This window comes from Trichosurus vulpecula, chromosome 2 (genome assembly GCF_011100635.1).
Source record: "Trichosurus vulpecula isolate mTriVul1 chromosome 2, mTriVul1.pri, whole genome shotgun sequence".
NCBI lineage: Eukaryota > Metazoa > Chordata > Mammalia > Diprotodontia > Phalangeridae > Trichosurus > Trichosurus vulpecula.
Window position 1 is genome coordinate 155,717,159 of NC_050574.1, and position 20,873 is coordinate 155,738,031.

At 39.2% G+C, this 20,873-nt stretch overlaps 1 protein-coding gene across 1 annotated transcript in view; it reads right to left on the minus strand.

The window, feature by feature from the left end:
- AMOTL1 (angiomotin like 1) overlaps positions 1-20,873 on the minus strand; it is a 166,349-nt gene that overhangs the window by 61,964 nt on the left and 83,512 nt on the right. Inside the window, exons 4-6 of the mRNA XM_036744064.1 lie at positions 19,023-19,308; positions 5,210-5,354; positions 3,467-3,556 (exon numbers count right to left, since the gene is read on the minus strand). Coding sequence (XP_036599959.1) covers positions 3,467-3,556; positions 5,210-5,354; positions 19,023-19,308 — 521 coding nt within the window. The remainder of the gene's footprint in view (positions 1-3,466; positions 3,557-5,209; positions 5,355-19,022; positions 19,309-20,873) is intronic.

The following is a 20,873-nucleotide window of genomic DNA, read 5'->3' on the forward strand; positions in this document are numbered from 1 at the left end:
GAAATGGAGAAACACTAGAAGCTTTCCCAGTCAATATAGAAGTAAAGCAAGGAAGCCTCCATTCTCTATTGTTACGTATAGTTCTAGAAAAGCTAGAGTTAGCAATAAGTCAAGGAAAATAAATTAGGGGCATAAAAATAGGCAAAGAAGGATAAAACTAACCTCTGAGAACCAGCAAAGAAACTAAATGAGACATTGATGTGAAAGAAGGGAAGTCCCAATCAAAATAACTACAAAATGCTTTAAAAAAATTTTTCAGTCAATCTTCCAAGGCACATTTAAGATTTGTATAGATAAAATTATACAACACTCCTCAAAGAAATCAAGAATGACTTAATAATTGAAGGTATATTCCATATCATGGTTGGGCCATGCCAATAAAATGAAAGTTATACTACTTAAATTAATTCACAAATTTAATGTTACACCAATCAAACTATTAGATTATCTTATAGAGCTATACGAAATAATATTATAATCCATTTGAAGACACAAAAGGTCTAGGATGTCATAGGGAAAAATGAAAAAAAGTAGGAATAAAAGAAGAATAGTACTTCCAGACTTTAAATAATAATGTAAATAGTAATCTCCAAAACTATTTACTACTGGCTAAAAATAAATAAAATAAGATCTTTACAAGCAATACCATATCTCAAACTATATTAGAAAGCAGTAATCATCTAAATGATCTAGGTCTTATTTTTAAAAAATAAAGATGTTTAATAGTGGAACAGATTAGATACACATCTTAGAGAAGCTAATGAACATAGTAGCATAGTGTTCAATAAATCCAAAGACTCCAGGGAACGGAGTAATGGGTAAGATCTCACTATTTCACAAAAATTGCTGGGAAAACTGGAAAGCAGTCTGGAAGAAATCAGGTTTAGACCAACACTTCATACCACGTACCACGATAATCACTAAACGAATACATGACTTATATATATAGAAGTTTGCCTCATAAATGAATCGGAGAAGCAAGGAAGAAATTATTTCTCAGATCTATAGATAAGGAAAGAGTTCAGAATCAAACAAGGAATTGAGGGGATCACAGAAGATAAAATGGACAATTTTAACTACATAAGTTAATATTTTTGCACAACCAAAACCAATGCAATTAAAATGAGAAGGAAATCAGTTAAATGGGGAAAAAAATCTTTGCAGCAAATTTCTTAAATAAAGATTTAATTTCCAAAATATTTTTTTTAAAAACTTACTCAGATTTATAAGAATATGGGCCATTCCCCAACTGATAAACAGGTAGTTTTCAAAAGAAGAAATCCAAGCTATTAATAGCTATATGAAAAATGTTCCACGTCACTTATAAACAGAAAAATGCAAAGTAAAACAACTCTGAGATTCCATCTTACAATCATCAGATTAGCATTCCATTCCACCTTTTCCTCTGCCTTGCAACTCCAGATCTGGTTCTCTATCTTCACCATGACTTCTAATTAGCCTACAATTCTTTCCCACGCTGTACTTTTCTCTCTTCCTCTCTTGACTCATTCGTGAACCAAGAAATTCTATACTGTCCTCTTCTCTGGAGTCCCTTGCCTGCTTATTATATCATCAATCTTCCCTGCTAGGCCTTAACCTTAGATCACCACCACCATCCATTGTCTTTTCTCCTCCATACATACACACCACTGAACGAAGTTGGACAAAATCATAAAGCTGTGCTGACTGGGTGCATTACAAATTTGTTACATAAATTCATCTAGACTCTCACTGTTGCCAGGCGATCCTTTTATACCTCCAAACTTTTTCATCCATCCTCAAACCTCCCATGGCTAAAATCCTTGCCTCATATTTCACTGAAAAAAATGAGGTCATTCACCAAGAGCTTCCTCTTCTTCTCTCCTTCTCATCTCACATCAGCCAGATGCCTTCTGTTCATAACTCCTCCTTCACTCCCATCTCACATAAAGAGGTCATCCTTCTCTTTACCAAGGTTTGTGTTGAAAACTATGAGGGTAGAACACATCTGATGACATCAGACTCAGCTGTTGTGCTGTTTAGTTTTGCTGAGTTGCTTTTTGCCCCTCTTTCTTTCTTTTCCATTGTTAGAGAAGATTGTTCTCTGGGGAAGGTAGGAAGGAAAATACAAATGGAAAAAGGTGGTATAAAAGCAAAATAAAGGTATTAATATTTTTAACTTGGAGAAAAATTAATCTGGAAAGAGTGTAGGGGCATAAGTGCAAATGCCAAAACTAATGGGAAACCAATGGAGTTTTGACCCCAATGTAAACCTAACCAAAGAAGTTTTTGGCAAAGAATTTAAATATAATGATAGTTACTGGAAGACTTAACTAATTATGCCCCAATCTCTGACCTTTGGAGTTATATCCAGGAATAAATAACAACATCGTGGGATAGTTGGTCTTCCATTTTAGGAAGGATATTATTAAGCTGGAGTACAGTGAGAGAAAGGTAAGCAGGATGATGAAGAGGCTCAAAACTAGGCCACAGAAGACTGTTTTGAAGGAACTAGGACTGCTCATTTAGCCTTGAGAAAAAGGAAGGAAAAAAAGGATTCATAGGGCTGTTATGTGGAAAGAGGATTCAACTTATTCTGCTTAGCCCCAGAGGGCAGAAGGAGGTCCAATGAGTGAAACTCGCAGACGGACAGACCTTAGGCTTGATTTAAGGAAAAGTATCCTAGGAATTTGAGATGTCAAAAGTAGAATGGACTACCTCAAGAGGCAGTGAGTTCCCCATCACAGGAGGTCTTAAAGCAGAAATGCAATGTCCACTTATCAGAAATCCTGTGGAAACTACTCCTGTCCAGATGTGGGTTTGGACTAGATGACCTCTGTTGTCCTTTCCCACTCTGATTCCAAGCAATAACCCCACTTAGCATGAATCTAAGCCTTGATCAATAGCTTCTCACAAGCCATGTGTATTTCCCACTTGTGTTGATGAAATATCTTCCCAACCACTCCAGGTAGAATAAAGGCATTATCTACCATTTATTTGGGGAACACAACTTTGTTATGACTCAAATGCTTTTAAGGGTGGAGGGCCTGGAATTGCTGCACACTTATGAGATAAGTGAGTGCTAGAGAGCGAATCATAGCAACAATAGGTCCCAGCTCCCTTTCTACTCCAGACCAACAACAACAACAAAAAGTAAACATCAAGGGTCTTTTTACATGCCTGACGTCAAAAAGTGTGTTGAAGTTTCTTCCCCGATCCCCACCTTTGGAGTCTTACCCAAAGAGAAAGATCATAAATCACAGAGGAGAGGCTAGACCTAAAACTGAATTTATGGTAGTAATATTTTCCTCTGCTCCACATTTGGCAGGCTTATGTAGTACTTGGTCCTTAGGCCAAGCAGGTTACATGCTGAATTAAAGGGTAAATTCAAATACCAGCAAAGTATTGCTCCAAGTTATCATGACTCTCTTCCACTGCCCAAGTTTATTTAAAAAAATTTTCAGAATAAATAAATTTGAATACTTACTCTGGGAAGCATAATGACCTTCTGTTGCTTTATCTTCATGCCCATCATATTCCCTGCTGGCTAGTTGCCTGTTGGCAGTCTCCAGGCGGTCTACACATAAACAGGAAATGCTTTAAAAACAAATACATATGAACATAAAATCATCAGTCTACCAAGAAAACAAGATGGGTGCCAAGAAGTGGGCATGAATCAATGGTCAAGCAGGAGGTAAAAAAATAGGGAGAGCCAAAAGGTCAAGACACTGGTGAAGGTGAAAAATGCTACCTTCCTGATCCTTTGGGAAGGTATGATATTTCTGTTTCCAAGTCATAAAAGGAAGAGTCTCTAGGGGTAGGCTCAAGTTGGTGTCTTCTAGCAAATTAATGTAATTCTAGTCCCTTTGGGCATGAACTGAAGTTCCAGGGAAGTTTCTGAGAAAGGCATGTTTGGATGTTTGCTCCTCTCCTGCATGCCAAGACAGGAAGCCTACTGAAAACAGGGCCCTTCCAAGGAGACTTGGCTTTCTCATTCTGAAACCCAATGCCATGGAAAAAGGAAAAGCCCTCTGCTCTGAATTTCAAACAGGACTGGTCCCAACATCTCCACACCCCTAGAAGGTATATATACCATATCAAAATAACTTGAAAAAGGGACAGAGGCACAGGGTAGACACTTCTAATCTTAAGAGCTATTTGACAAATCTTTAAATCTATTTAACAGCATAGCTCTGGGCCAAATGTCTTATTCCTTTTGAGTAGTTCAGTTGAACAAATATGGACAGAGGGACTGTGACTCATACACAGACGGCTCTTGATGAAGGAAAACCTGGAACATGATAATTGGGGATTGTCGCTACCATGTAGTATGTGTGGTGTATGATTTGGATGTGAGGCACTAAAAAAAGGCTTGTCGATGATGGGAAGACAAGGTCGAATTTAGAGACTGACCTGCCTCCACCCTTCCTAAAATATTCAGAATTGTAGAGTAGGTAATCTCCCATCTCTGAGCAGTCAGTCAGTCAGTCAGTCAAAAAGCATTTATTAAGCACCTATCACTCACCAGGAACTAAGTTAAGTACTGAGGATACAAAAAGAAGCAAAAACAAAAAACAAAACCAGTCCCCTGCCCTCAAGAAGCTCACAATCTAATGGGTGAGACAATAAGCAAATAGCTATGTACAAATAACCTAATATAATACAAAAAGGAAATAATCAACAGAGGAAAGGGACAAGAATTGAGAGATGTTGGGAAAGGCCTCCTGTGGAGGGTAGGATTTTAGCTAGAACTTGAAGGAAGACAAGAGGCAGAGATGAGGAAGGATAAAATTCTATCCATGGCAGACAGCCAGCTAAAATGCAAATAGTCCATATATTCTTTATGATTCTTTGTTTTGGGGAACAGGTAGATGAAGAAAATTTATTTATTAAATTTGGGTTTGGAGTCCTCTAGGAAAGTTATATGTAGTTTTCTGTCCTTAACCACATCTTATCAAGTAGCATTATTTTTTTAACAAAAGGAAAGTGTATATGTACACACATAAATACATAGACACTAGTGATTCTAATGTGTAACATAACATCCTACAAGGTAGACAGAAATGATTCTGTCTTTTAGAATTCAAAAAATGCAGTTTAGTTTCACTAGCTTATCTAGCACAAGAGAAACCCTTCTCCATGACAAAGAAAACTCTGAATGTTGATAAGTGAGGAACATAACAAAGTACCCAGAACTTGGAGTAGAAAATGCACATAGAAATGAACATGCCTCGTAGGTCTCTGTTGAAGTCATGGAGTCTCCTAATCTCTCCTTCCAGTTTGTTCCTCATGGCTTTGTCCAGAGACTCTCGCTTGGTGGTTGACTTGACTAGACTCTCATAGGCTTCTGAAATCCTCTGAATTTCTATTTCAAACTGAAAGATAAGAAAGAGTCAATATTAAAAGTGAGGTTATGTTATGGGTATCTTTGATATTCAAAGAAACACTTGAAGATGATCTTCTAGACTAAACTATGTTCCCCATATACCAGGTAAGCATGTGATTTCTACTTTGTAATCAACCTCCCTCCCTTCCTCTCTCTCAAAAAACACTCACAAGTTAATTAGGATGAAGGAACAAATATTCAAGGCCATGCAGTCTAGCTTCAGATCTCCAGAAATGACTTTATATAAAATTCCTGTATTTCCTTCTATTATGTAGAATCATAGAATCCAAAGAAGGAAGCTAAGAAGCTGCCTAGTCCAACCTCATTCAAATCGTGAATCCTTTCTATGATGTTCCTGACAAGCAACCATCCAGTGTCTATTCTATGTACTCAGGTGATGAGGTGCTGACCACTCCATTTCCTTCATGCTCAAGATGGCCAATTTCCTGTTAAGTTTTTCCTGCCATTAAGGTAACATCTACTTCTACGTAATGTCTCTCCATTGGTCCTAGTTCTTATCTCATCTAAGCAGAAATTGAATCCCTTTTCCACATGACAATCCTTCAAATATTTGAAAACAATTTAACAGCCCACCTCAAGTCTTTTCTAGTACAAAAAAGAAAATCTCAGTTCCTCAAATGGAGCCCCCTATGGCATGGTTTCAAGTCCCTCCGCCATGGTCACCCTCCTGTGGACACACTATAGATTGTCAATTTCTATCTTAATATGTGGTACCCAGGACTGGAAATAGTATTCTAAATGTTATCTGAGATAGGAAAGGACAGTAAGACTATCCCCTCCATCATCCTGGATATAATGCTTCTATTAACACAGCTTTCCTGTTGCTCTACTGACTCAGTATACTGAGTATATAGTCCACTAAAACCCACTAGGTCTTTTTCACATGAACTCTTGTCTAACCATGCCTTCCCAATTCTTTACTTGTGTAGCTAATTTTGTTAAACTATAATTTAGGACTTTACAAGTGACCCTTTTATACTTCAATATAATATACAATACAATCTATTGTGTTAGTCTGTCAACATCATTTCAGACCATTATTCAAAAAAATATTCAATGTGTTAGGCCCTTTTCTCTCCTATCTTTAGGCCATTTGCAAACGGCTTGAATATAGTGAATATGTCCCCTATTACTTCATGCAAGCTAGGGCCAATTAATAACAGATCTCTAGGTATCTGTTAGAAATCTCCATCCAAGTTCCTATCAATTCTTTCGCTCACTATTCTCTGGACTTGTTGATTCAATTAACAGTCTATTCAAATGTCTTCTCACTGAGTTCACTTCTCTCCATTTTATTTATAATTATGTCATGCAAGATTTTGTCAAAAATCTTGGTGAAACCCAAGTTTGTTATATATCCACAGAATTCTCTTGAAACACTGATCTAGTGATCCAATCAAAATAGGCAATGTCATTGGTCCAACATGACTTTATTGATGAATTTATGCTGGCTTTTAAGAATCACCATTTGCCTTCCTAGGAGCTTTTTAACATATGTGGGATTCTTACGCATATGACATAAGAACTTCTCACATATATGATATAAGCACCTTGTTATTTTTCCAAAAGTCTTCCTAAAGAACAATTTGCTGTTCTGAGCACATCTGATCTAAGATAACCCAAACAACACTGTGAACATCACCAGTGATCAAGTGACCAAGATTTTTTTTACATACCCATTTTGATAAAATATTTTGGAGCATATTTCCTTAATATAGGGATAGGAACAGGAAAAGGATGTATGATTTCATCAATAAAGGGAACTAAGCTGAGGAAACCTTCTCCCAATATGGATCAGCACCTTCTCTGCGACATATAGTCGTAGAGTTTCCTAAAGCACTTGAGAAGTTAAGTGACTTTTATAGGATCACCCAGGCAGTTAACGATAGGGTCTGACATAAAATTCTGATGTCTATTTTGGATCCAAATTTATTTTCACAATGTCCCTGAACCTTCCAGACAAAGAATTTTCAGATAAATCATTTGATATGGTTCAAGATTGGATATAGTTTCTTTTTGCTTCTTCCCTTACTTCATTCATTAAATTAGCCAAATATGATAAGAAACTTCCTTATTATTAGGAGTAAGCATTTAGCCAGTGAGATAACCTTTATTCTAGCTCCATACCTATGATCCTTTAAAACCCTTTATAAGGCAAGTGTTAGGGGTAAGAATAACATTTGCGTAGTTAAGACAAGAACATTAGGTCATATTTTACTCTATATAGTAGCTAGGATTCTAGGAATATAATTTAATCAATAGCCTACATGAATCTATAGATGAACGAGTTGTGTTTGTTATAATGGAGTTTTATTATATTTTATAGCAGATTTCAGTAAATCCCACTTATCACAGACTAGATTATTTTCTGAGCTTCTTTCCAGTTCTACACTCTATGATCCTAGAACATACAAAGAAATGGGTGATAATATGATTCACAAACTGATGGTCTCTTGCTTCTATATAAAGTAGGCGATCACACAAGAGATTCTAGAGTTATTTAATCAGTCTTATGAGACAGATTCAATTAAGAAAAGGATCCACGATTTTGTCACCATGGGGAACTCTTGGGGCAGGAACTTTAAGCAAAGGTGGCTTAAATGACTTGGTCTGGGGTCATATAAGTAAAAAGAGGGAAAGATAGCATTTGTACCCATGTCTTACTAACTCTAAGCCTATCACTCCACTCATTATGCCATTCAGTAGGAGACACATTTTGGTTTTGGCTGCTTCAAAGAATTATCATGTTACATCATCATTATCATCATCATCATCATAGCTAACATTTATGTAGCACCTACTATGGGCGAGGCACTATGCTAAGCACTGTACAAATATTATCTCATTTGATCTTCATAACAACCCTTTGAGGCAGGGGCTTCTGGCTGACCATCCAAATTTCCGGTCTTCAGTTGTTCCATTCGGACTACCTGAGGTCATCTGGTCCTCTATCTGCCTCAAAAGGCCAAAGTAGACCATATCAATGGCAAACTGGTCAAAGTATTTTGGGCTTTTCTGTACCACAGTCTCCTTTAGACAAGGTCATGCAAATACAGAATCCTAGAATTCTGGGGTCACAAGGGTCCTTAGTGCTATTCTACTCCATTTTATATGTAAAGAAATTGAGACATAAAGAGGTGGTCGCTTGCTCCAAATAAGAAATAAATCTAGTAGCATCATCATCATGGTGACAACCATGATGACGATGATGATGTAACTACAGGGAAATAGATGCCTGTTCCTGTAAACGGTGAAACTTTTCCAAAGAGAACCCCCAAAACTCAGGATTCCAAGGGATTAACCAGGGTGCTTTTCAGCATTAGCTTCTTGCTATTTTTTTCTAAAGGTCTCCCTACAGTGCAGTCAGCTATTCTGACCATACTTCATTTCAGACATCCCTCTTTATTTTCTATATTGTGGACTGCTTGTTACGTAGCAGTAGAGGGTACAGCATGTCCTGAAACCATTTTCTAGTTTAACCACAAATTGTTACGCTTCCTTTCAATTTTGTTTTCAAAAGAGGTAGCTCCAAGACACATCATCATTTATATGCTAATTTCTTTTTTTTAAAAGGTGACTTTCGCTTTGAGCTATATACAGGCATGCCTCACTCCGACCACAGGGTCCTAATTCTAGTTCACTCACTCATTCAACCAACATTTGGTTTACTAAGAAAGAGCATTGAATTTGGAGTCAGAAGACCCAGAGTTTGAATCCAGGGTCTGGAATTACCTACCTGTATGACAATGGACAAGTAATTTCAATGCTCTATGCTTAAATTTCACTATCTGTAAAATGTGGGAGTCGGATTAAAATGAAAACTCTGCAAATCCAAGGCATGATACCGGGTGTGGACAAGGGGCATGCAAAGAAGAATAAGACATGACCCCTGTCACGCTCAAGGAGAGATCAGAAATAAATAAAACAAAAGGTAGAATGTTGTAAACAGCAGTAAAGGTACAAACAGAACACTGTTGGAGGCGTACAGATTTAGGAACATACCAATTAAACTACTGAAGAGCTACTTTATGAAAAGATAGAAAATAATAATGAAATTCATTAGTAGAAACACAGGTCTTGAATATCAACAGAAGTAATGAAAGAAAAAAAACAGGAATGGAGGGCATTCAAACTATATATAAAGCCAGAATCACCCAAACTGTTTGATATTGTTAAAAAAATAGAAATGTAGATCTATTGAGCAGAAGAGATAGACAAGGCGTAGAAGAAATCTGTAATAGTCCATTGTTCAATAAACCAGACTATAAACAAGTGGGGAAAGAATTCCCTTTTCAACAAGAAGCACTGAGAACACTGGAGAGAGCACTGTGGCAGAAAGTAGATTGAGACCACAGGTTTCTAACCTGATATTCATGAACCTATTTTTAAAATATTTTGATAACTGTATTTCAGCTAATTGGATTTCTCTGTAATCCTTTCTATTTTAATTTATGTACTTTAAAACTTTATTTTGAGGAGAGATCCATTGGCTTAACCAAACCACCAAAGAGGCCCATGATGCAAAAGAAGGTTAAAAACCTCTGGTTTAGACCTTTGCACCGTATGCCACAATAAGCTTCAAATGTCTATTGTAGGCTCAATATAAAATTCACAGCATTTTTAAAAAGAGGGGAGAATGGAAAGAGCTACCCTTCATAACTATGGGTATGGTAAGACTTCAAAACAAATTTTAAAAAGGAATAGTGGTCATCCTAAAACAAAAAATCAAAAGCAATTATACAAATTTAAAAGGCTTTTGCACAAACAAAACCAATAAGGTAAAAACAAGAAGAGAAACTGGTGACTGGCACAGGGTGAGGGGGGAAGAGACATCCTCACATGAAATATCTTGATAGAAGTCTAACAAGCAAGATCTGCAGAGAATTAACACAAATATATCAGAACAAGAGCCATCCTACAATAGTCAACGGATATGAATGAAAGTTCTGAAAAGAAGAAAAGCAAATTGTCAAAAACTATATGAAAGGATATTCCAAATAACTAACAATGAGATAAAGGCAAATTAAAGCAATTCTGATATTTTACCTTATATACATAAAACTAGTAAAGATAAGAAATTATGGCAGCGATCAGTGTTGTAGGAATTATGGGAAGAGAGGACCATTAATATACTGTTAGAGCTCTGCTGGGAAGAAGTTTGAAATTATGCAAGAAAAATCACTTTATTTTTCATACCCTTTAACCTTGCTGCACCACTACTGGGAACATATTTCATGAAGGTCAATGACAAAAAAATAAAGCTCCTACTGTAATATTCATAGTAGCACTTCATGGGAGCAAAAAACATAACAAAACGAAAACTAGATACAAAGTAGATACCTATCAACTAAAGAAGCACCAAACAAATTATCCCTTTCAAATATAAAAGAATCACTGCACCATGAGAGAGCACAACTATGAAGAACTCAAAGAAATATGGAAAGATGAACGAATGAAGACTGGAGAGAGTAAAGCCGTGAGAACAATATATACAATTATTACAACAATGTAAAACAATGCAAAAAAATGCCACAAATCAGATTAATTGCAATGAGTGATCTTGTCCCTAGTAAAAAGAGCTAGAAAAACAATTCCCTCTTCTCCGTGGAGAGATGGAGAACAATAGGCGTGGAATGATACATATACTGTCAGACTACAGTTACTTTGTTGGCTGAGAATTGATTAAATCTTTCTTTGTTCCAAGGGAGATTTATATGGAGGGTAGGGGCATACTGGAAAAGTATTCAAATTCTAAAAACACTTGAGAAAAATTGAAAAATTAAAGTAGAATGATTTTAAAATGCTATTGGAACTCAGAAGCAGGGATTGCTAATGATTAGGGTGTTCAGAGCAAGATAAATGGAAGAAGCAGAACATAAGCTCTATCTTGAATGACAAAGAATTCTGACAAGCAAAGAGAGAGAGAAAGGGTATTCCAAGGGAAGGCAAAAACAAGAAAACACAAGGGAAGAGTAAAACATGTGTGGGGAATATGAGTAGTCCAGTTTGGCTAGAGAATATAGTATATGACAGAGAAATGGGAGATATGGCTGAAAGGATGGATGCAGCCAAATCACAGGAGGCTTGGAATGTCAGGCTAAGGACCTTAGATTTTATTCAAATAGGGAATAGGGAACCAGGGAAGTTTTTGTATCATAGGTAGGACATGGCAGTGACATCACAAAGGCTGTGTATTAAGAAAATCTACCTGGAAAAAGTGTGAAAAATGGCTTGAATGAGGGAAAAACTGAAGACAGAGTCTAAGTCTAAAACTGGAGGCAAATTCTCTACCTACACCCTCTAACCCATTCCCTCTTAGCTACTCCAGGTTTTGCTCTCTTACATACCCTTACAAGTGGGTGCTCTGTCCAAAGGAATATAAATTTTCATCACTTATAGCTCACAAGGCATCTTGGGGTTTGGGGGCTTGATTTGTCTTTCTTCCCTACTTATTTATTCTAGCACTGATTTTTTTAAACTGGGACAATTAACTCTTTTGTCCCGTGTAGTTTTCATTTATGATTTCTTAAAATATAGCTCTAGAAAAACAGGCTCTGATAAAGCCCATTGGAGTCAAATGGCTACTTGACTATGCCTTTAAACCCAAACCACTCTGGCTCTCACTGACTGGCCAATAATAGGTCCCATCCCAAGCCTCACTTGCTCATTGTTTGGTTTTGCTGGCTAAGAGTGAGTATAAATAGTAATTGTTTCTGTTCTGGCCAGAAACTCTAAGGGCCTTCCCCTCCCAGACTGATTCTTCTGTCAAGGCAAATTAGACCATCTTTTGCCTCAATTCTTAATTAGCCTTTAACTAATGCATGGGTGTTGTCCCAGACAAACTGAGACTTGGGAAAGACCTTAGCTTAAAAAGGCCAAAGTCTCCCACTGCACCCAGGGCCATTGCCATTCATCCTGGGCTGTGCTTGCCCCTAGACACATGGCTCTGGAGGAGAAAGTGAGGCTGATGACTTTGGACAGCTGTGCCTTACTTAAACCCAATTCACGTGCAAGTCAAGACATCACCCTCCTGCAGTCATTGGTCCTCTTCTAGAACTAAGGATGAACAATAAACTCCTTATCATCTAATCCAATGATAGGGATTTTTCCCCTTAAATCCTAAATGCTGACCATCTTCTAAAATATCCTCCTCCTGGCTGGCTCTTCATCACCTCCTTGAGCCCTTAATGGCAGGGCGTGGGGTGGGGGGTGTTGTGCCACCAAATCAGAACTTGAACTCTTTTCTCTAAACTCTTTCCCTTAGCATGGGATAATTTCCATGCCTTCAACTATCCCTTCTATAGGAATAACTTCCAAACTGGTATCTCTGGTCTTGACCCTGCACAGAACCGAAGACTCTTATCTCCAGATTCCTAGTTCTAGAGTCCACATCTCCACCTGGATTTTTTTACCAGCACTTCCAATTCAACATGTCCAAAATTTGAGTTCATTTTTCTCCCTAAGCCTGTTCTTCCTTTTGACTTCATCTGCTCTCCCATATTCATAATTTTGGACCTATCTCCTCCACTTCTCACTTCCAATTGTGGATCAGATCCTGTTGATTCCATCTCTTCAGACTCTCACGTATCCTCTCTGTTCTCACTTCCACTGCCCAAATCCAAGCTTTCATCACTGCCTACCTGGACCACTGTACTAGCTTCCCTAAAGAACTTCCCTCCTCCTTTCTTTCACCTCTTCAATCAATCTTTATACACTGCTAACAGAATAACCTTTCTTCACATATACCTGGTAACACCGCATCCGGGGCCATCTCCAGTTATCCTGATCTATAGCTGGCCGCTGGACCCAGACGGCTCCAGAGGAGAAGATGAGGCTGGTGACCTTGCACAGCCCTCCCTCACTTAAATCCAATTCACTTGAAAGTCATGGCATCACCTTCCCGATGTCATGGTCCTCTTTGAGAATGAAGGACAAACAACAACAACAAAGACAACAACAACCTGGTACCGTCACTGCTGTACTCAAAACCTTCAGTGGTTCCCTACTACCTGAAAAGTAAAGTTCCAACTCTTTTGCTGGGCATCCAAGGCCCTCCACAACTGGTACCACTCTACCTCTCCAGCCTTATCTCATATTACTGTCTCCTAAATATTCTGTGCTCCAACCAAACTAGACAGCTTTCTGTCACCTAAACATGTACCATCCTGTCTAAAGTCCCTTTGTTCACACTGTTCTCTGTAACGCCTTCTCATGCTGAATTTCTTCTTATCTTTTAAAGTCCAAATTAAATACCAACTCTTCTCCTCTTCTTCACCCTTAATAGCTGGTAAAGACCTTGTCCTTCATCCTGAACATAATACTTTGTTTTTTTAACTCTTTAATGTACATATCATGTGATACTGTATCTACTGACTTGGTATCTTATCCCCCATTAGACTATAAGCTTCTATAAGGTTTTTTAACTTTTTTATTGATGTTAGCATCATGTTAGCATCAGCTCATTATTATTTCTAATAATGATAATAGCTGACATTTAAGGTTTGCAAAGTGATTTACATAAACGGTCTCATTTGATTCTTATCACAATCCAGCGAGGTAAGAGCTAATAGGATTATTATTCCATTTTTATAGATGAGGAAATAGCCTGAACAAAGTTAAAAGTTTTCATAGATCATAAATTTTCATAGATTAAGTTCATTTTGTAATTTGCAGAATTCAATGCTAAACATAATTTTGGCCTGTATATAAAATGCAGTTCTAATCAAAATCTCTTGGGAATCCTGTGGACCGGGTTGGGGCAGGAAAGAAAATACTGAACCATAAGAAATTCTGAAGCAAAGGAGTATCTTTAGTGAGCTTTGGGATGATCTGGGTACCAGCTTTCAGTATTCTTTATTTTTTTCTTTTCTACATGATGGAACACAACTGGAATGATATTTTCCATTGAATTCAACTTTCAAAGAATCTCTCCTAACTCATGTAGTCATGTCTAGGTATAGTATTTTTTTTTGGGGGGGGGGTTATCCATATTTAGTCAAGATCATATTCCAAACATTTCCAGAACAAGGAGTACTTAACTGTCATTCTCTTCCCCCCCTTTCATAGAATCATAGATTTAGAGCTCAAAGGAACCTTGGAAGTCACTGAGTCCAACTTCCTCATTTTACAGATGACAAAAAACAAAAGGTTTTAAGCATGGGCAGAGTTGTCAAGTGACTTACCCAGGTTCACAGCTAAGTGTATGAGGTGGGATTTGAACCTATCTCCTCCTGACTACAGTTCCAGTGCCCTATCTACCACACTAGGCTGCCTCTTTCTGGTTAATCTGGAAGTATCATGATTCAGAGCTTTCCTAGCTAATTAGAGGCTGAACAGAGCACCTTAGCAATAAAGGAGCCAGAGATCTCACATGTGTCCTTAAAGCCATTTTATAGCATGTCACCTAGGTACAGTAGGCAGGATGAGGAGTTGGAAGGATGACCATTCTGCTCCAAATAGTCATTAGTTCATCAGTGTTTGACTAGAAGACTCAGAGACATAGAGGACCTCTTCTAGGAAGATCCTGGTGTCCTCTAAATTAATCTTCACATCTACTGGTAGTAGCAATAAAATGAAGTGTCTCAAAGAGTAAAAGGTTCCTCTTCACTGGAGGTCTCCAAGGGGGAAATGAAGGACTATTTCTTAGGGATGCTGTGAAGAAAACACCTCTTCCACTACAGGGTGGACCAGAGTCTGTGATTTCCAGATTCCTCTCTGAATTTTCCAGTGGTACCTACAACCTCAACATGACCAAAACTAAACTACTCATGATGATCCTCCTAAAAACTGCCCTTCCTCCCTCCTTATTTCTGTCCATAGTACCACCATCCTTCCAGCTAGGTCCTAGCCTTAACCCCTCAGAGTCTTCATTGACTCTTCCCCCTCCCACTTCTCCCACATCTTCATGTCCAGTCAGTTTCAAAGTCTTGTGGATACTTCTATAATCTTTTCCATTTCTGTCTCCACTTTCCTAGCTGAATTATAAACCCCCTACTTGAGGCTCTCCAGATAAATTCTGCGGTTTGCTAAGCCTACACTTGATTGTATAGATAGATTGCTGGGCTTAGAGTCAGAAAGAATTGCCAACACTAATTAGCTCTCCAATTTAACTTTTCTGGACCTCAGTTCCATCACCAGTAAAATGAAGGGGTTGGATTCAATGGCTTATAAGGTCCCTTTCAGCTCTAAATCTATGACCCCATGACCTTCAGTACAACACCTCTCATGCAGTTCGGAAAGGGGAAGGGCTGGAACTAGAATGACTTCAATCCATTGGAAGCTACTTAAATGGCAGGCTAGGAAGAGCTCCAGAGCCTCTGGGCCACAGCTGCTGATAGCAACAACACTAGGCCAAGGACAAGTCAAAACTTGACTTTTAAAACTCAATTTGGCCCATGCGCCAAGTCAATGAACTACAGGGCATCTGGAGTAGGCAAGGAGCTGAGAAAGCCTGGGAGGGAAAACAAAAGAACATAATTATTTCATAGGAATCAAGAACTAGAAAAGGCTTCAGTGATCATCTGCTTAACCCCCTCGATTTATAGTTTAGAGAACTAAGACTCAGAGAGGGAAAGAGATTTATTTACCTAAGATAAAAGTTAATTAAGTAGTAGGGCTAAAATTCAAAACCAGGTGATCTGATACCAAATCCCATATCCTTTCCACTATACCAGACTGACTGGACAGCATATTCATCAGCAGAGGCTTTCAAAATCCTCTTACCAACATCTGTTCCATTGTCCTGTATGGGGAAACTGAGTCACCAAGAAGTTAAATGAGTTGCTCAGACTTGTACTGTGAGTCATAGGCCAAGGAAGAAATAGTGTAAAGCTCTCTCAACACCTGGTCCCTCCCTGCAATCACTTAACCACATTCCATGTCAAAAGATCCAGAGCCAGATTTTACCCTCGGATGGGTCTATGCAAGGCCTATCTGCCACAGATCATTATTAGGGGAAAGAAAGAAATATTTGTTTCCTGGAAAATGCTGAGTCAGTCATTCACTAATCTCAGGCCACATTAAATAAAGGCCCTACCCCAAGAGCTTTCAGAGGCAAGCTAAAGCCTGAAGAGGGGGGTTGACCAAAAATCATATGACAGAAACAGCATTTAGAGTGGCACAAGACTACATCTAAGAGATACTACTGTTATCTGCTGGTTCACATTTGCTTCTGGATCAATAAGTGCCTTCCTCTTCCTTCCAACCAAAGCTAACCACAGTGACTGGAACCAAGCCTGGCCTCACCACACTTATATGGAAATCCTGGACACCATAACAGTCATGCCCATATGAGCATGACAAGGGCATACATAGACTGGGAATGCCTAGACTAGACTATCGATTATGGCAAAAACTCCAGACTCTTAGTATGAGGCTTCTGAGGGCACTCAGTACATATAAGGCTCTTTTGTGGAAGTCCTGATCAGAAAGAAATAACCTGCTCAACCAATAGAAGGTGAGTACTTTGCCTGTGGTCCAAGTGTGAAATAAATGTCCAGCAGGGAAAGAAATGGTCCAGTTAAATGGATTAATTGTCAAGGCACCATTTGACAATGGCTCTTAGAAAGATATAACCTGTACTGGTCTGTAGTTACAAACGTCCTTTTTCCCTTCCTAAGCCAAGGGCAGGCACTCTTAGGTCTTAAGACTCTTAGGTCTGCTTGGTTATCTCATAGTGATCTCCAAAAGGTCAATCCTCCAGCAAGAAGTTTTGAAGCTGTAAACCAATACCTGTCTACCATTCTAGACCTCTGTCTTTCCTCTACTTCTCCAACTCCACCTACAACACATTAAATGTGCAGGGTCAAAGCAAAATCCCAGTTTGGCAATGGCTTGTTCAGGCAAGTAAAAGAACATTGCATTAGGAGTGAGGAGACTTGGTTTTTAGTTCTCCTTCTGCTACTAAAGAATTACATAAACTTGGGCAAATCTCTTTACTTGTCTAGAACTCAGTTTCTTTCTCACTAAAATAACCCTTCCTTGCAGATGTGGGGATCATGGGTGTGGAACAGTGCATATACTATCAGACTTCATTGAAGTGTTGGTTGATTGAGATGAAATGCTTTTTCCCCCTCTTTCTTTTTTATTCTTTGCTTTTACAAAGGATGACTCATTGGGTGAGGGAGTAGATTTAACTGGAAATGAAGGTAATATTAAAAACTATTTTTTTAATGTAAGCTTCTTAAAATCAGGGCTTTTGAGCTTTTGTATTTGTGTTACTAGTGCCTAGCATAATACTTTGCAAATGGTAGGTGCTTGACAAATAGGTGTTGAATCAGGAGAAAAACCAGTTCTCTGAATCTACATACACCAGTGCATATTGGACAAGAGGAGCTAACACAGATACATCATTTGCAGCTTTACAACGAGTTTCTTCATAACTCCAAGAGGTATGTGGTGTGAGAATGACCATCCCATCTTATGGAGGAGGCAGCCAAGGCTCTGAGAAGCTTAAGTAGTTTGCCCAAGATCCTAAAACTGATGAGTCTTCGAACTGGGACTTGAATCTAAGTCTTTTGATTCTTAAGACCAGGAGCATGGTCTCTAGAAAACAAAGCGGTGGTCCATTTAGGTAGAATGACTGTTTAGGGGAATAACCTTAGTGTAGTGGAAAAAACACTGGACCTGGGTCTGAGATCCGACTCTACCACTCACTAGCTGTGCTAGCCTAGAAAAATCACCTTACCCTTCTAGTCCTTAATTTTCTCCTCTTTAATACTTATAGGTTGAACTGGATGATCTCTGAAGGCTTCTTCTAATATAAGTTTTGCAAAACATTCCACATACTTTCTCTCCTTCAATCCTCACCCCCATTTTACAGATGAGGAAACTGAGTCTCAGCAAAGTTAAGTGACTCGCCCAGGATCGCACAGCTAATAAGTGTCAGAGGAAGGAACTGAACTCAAGTCTTCCTTCCTCCAGGTCTAACACTCTAGCCTTGATGCCACTGAGCTCAGATATTCTACAATTCTGAGAGTTAGCCACAGACCCAGGGACAGAGAGAAGGAATTTGCTTCAGATCAGCTGACTGAAAACTTGAGGCTTTAGGCACCAGATGACTCTGACTATTAAGTTTGAGAGGTTTGGGTTTTTAGTATTTAGAAAAACAACTGATTGCCTTCAGTAATAATGGCTGGCATTTGTATAGGGTATGTAAAACATTTCCCATAAATCATCTCATTATCTCACAACAGTTGCCAAGTGAGATGGATATCACAGACATAATTATCCCCATTTTACAACATGAGGAAACTAATGTCCAGAGACGTGAAGGGATTTGCTCATAGTTACACAAATAATAAAGGCAGCCGGGTGGTGCAGTCACCTGAAATCAGGAAGACCTGAGTTCAAATCCAACCTCAGACATTAACTGGGCGACCCTGGGCAAGTCACTTAATCTTGTCTGCCTCAGTTTCCTCATCTGTAAAATGATCTGGAGAAGGAAATGCCAAGACACCTCCCCCCCAAATGACTAGACAACAACAATACCACACAGGTAATAAGTGTCAGAATTATTCCAATTGTTCCATTACACCACACTGTCTCTCAATAAGAGGATAAATAATACCCCACCCTCCCAAACTCTCATGCCAGAGAACATTTCCTTTCCCCTTTCCCCCCAAAGCCAAATACATACCTTCTGAAGCTTGTCAGCTTTGTCATAGTAGCCCTCAATTTCCTGGCGGAGCACCCGGTTCTCCTCAGATAGGATTGCTACCATCTGCTGTGCCCGCTCCACAATGGCAAAAGCTTCGGGGCCAAGCTGCTGGCCCGGGGGAGTGGCAGGCGGAGGCTGCTGGGGCAGCATGGCCAATGGGAGGGGAGGGGGCATGACCGAATGCAGCGGGCCGCTGATGGAGGAGGCCTGGGAGGACATGGGACTGTGCTGCTGCATCGACGGGTAGGGGAGCTGGCATGGCCGGCTGAAAGCGAAGGAAAAGAAGAGCATTCATCAGACCCCAGAGGAAATGGTGGGAGCAGGAAAGCAGAAATAACAATTTGTGCCCTCTCTATCTCTGGACATCAAAGCATTGCTGAATGCTAAGGGAGACCACACTAGTCTCTCAGTGGGAGAGAAGGGAGGATGGTCATCTGATAGACCAGAAGACTGCACAGGACCTCAAGGGCAACCTGGTAACTAAGCCCAGGAATTTTATCCCAATCGAGAATCATTCCTTCTCTCGTTGCCTTTTTTTTCTTTAAAAAACTGTATTTTTTTGTATTTATATCAACATCTTTAAAAATAAATCATTTCTTTTCCCCTTCCCCTAATTCAGCAATCCAAGCCTTGAAATCAAGAAGAAAAAAGGAAGAAAAAGAAAAACTAACCAACACACCAACTGAGTCCAACAGTTTATGTGGTGTTCCAAACCCATAGTCCTCCATTTCTGCAAAGATGGGAGGGAGGTTCACAATCTTTTTCACAGCAAGGCTCACGTATTGTCTCATTATAACACTGTGTCTTTCTGCTCATCTGCCCCTAACTAGTCAACAAGCATTTATTAAGCACCTACTATATGTCAGACAGTGTCTTAGGTACTGATGATATAAAGGCAAAAGTGAAATTGCCCCTCCCCTCAGGAAGCTTAACAGAGGAGACAACATAGAAGTAGATGGAGAATACTGACAAAATAAATATGAGGTAGTTTGGGGAGGGAGGGAGCTATCCATTGGAAGGGGGAAAGAGGGTGGACATCAGGAAAGGCTTCATGTAGAAGACAGCACTTTGGCTGAGTTTTGAAAGCAACTGGGGATCCAAGAGGCAGAAGGGAAGAGGAATGGCATTCTGGACATGAGGAATAGCTTGTGTCTATGTTCCTTAGAACCCTAAGTATCCTCTTGGGCTCAGTGCAAGGGCTATCTCTTCCAAAATATCTTTCCTGATCCCTGCAACAGAAAGCATAATCTCCCTCCTACCCATGCCTTGGAAATGACTTTACAGACTTTGAAATGACTTTACATAAGATCAAGTAGATTTAGAGCTAGAAGGAACCCTAGAAGTCATTAAGTTCAACCCCTTTGCTTTACAGATAAGGAAACTGAGGCACAGAGTGACTTGGGCAGGGTCACACAGCTTGTAAGTGACTCCAGGTCCAGGGCCTTACCCACATATGCCACCTAGCTGCATTTGTTTTGTATTTACTTGGGTACACAATTTCTCCATAGATGAATGTAAGCTTTTCAAGAGCAAAGACCATTTTTGCTCTTGTCCTGGTTATTTTGTTGACATAAAGGTACAAGAAAGAACCAAGGAGTCCAGGGTATTGGAGACAAAGAGCTGGGAGGAGCCATAAAAGTCATTTTGTTCAGCCCCCTCATTTTACACTTGAAGAAACTAAGGCCCCAAAAGGTTAAAAGATACACCTGGTGAGGGTATTTTTGCATTTACTTATTCGTACATATGTTGTGTCCCTCCAGAAAAAAAAATAAAGTGTGGGGAGGGGGGAATCTTTGTAGGCCTTGTACTGACCGTGGTAGTAGGGAATTT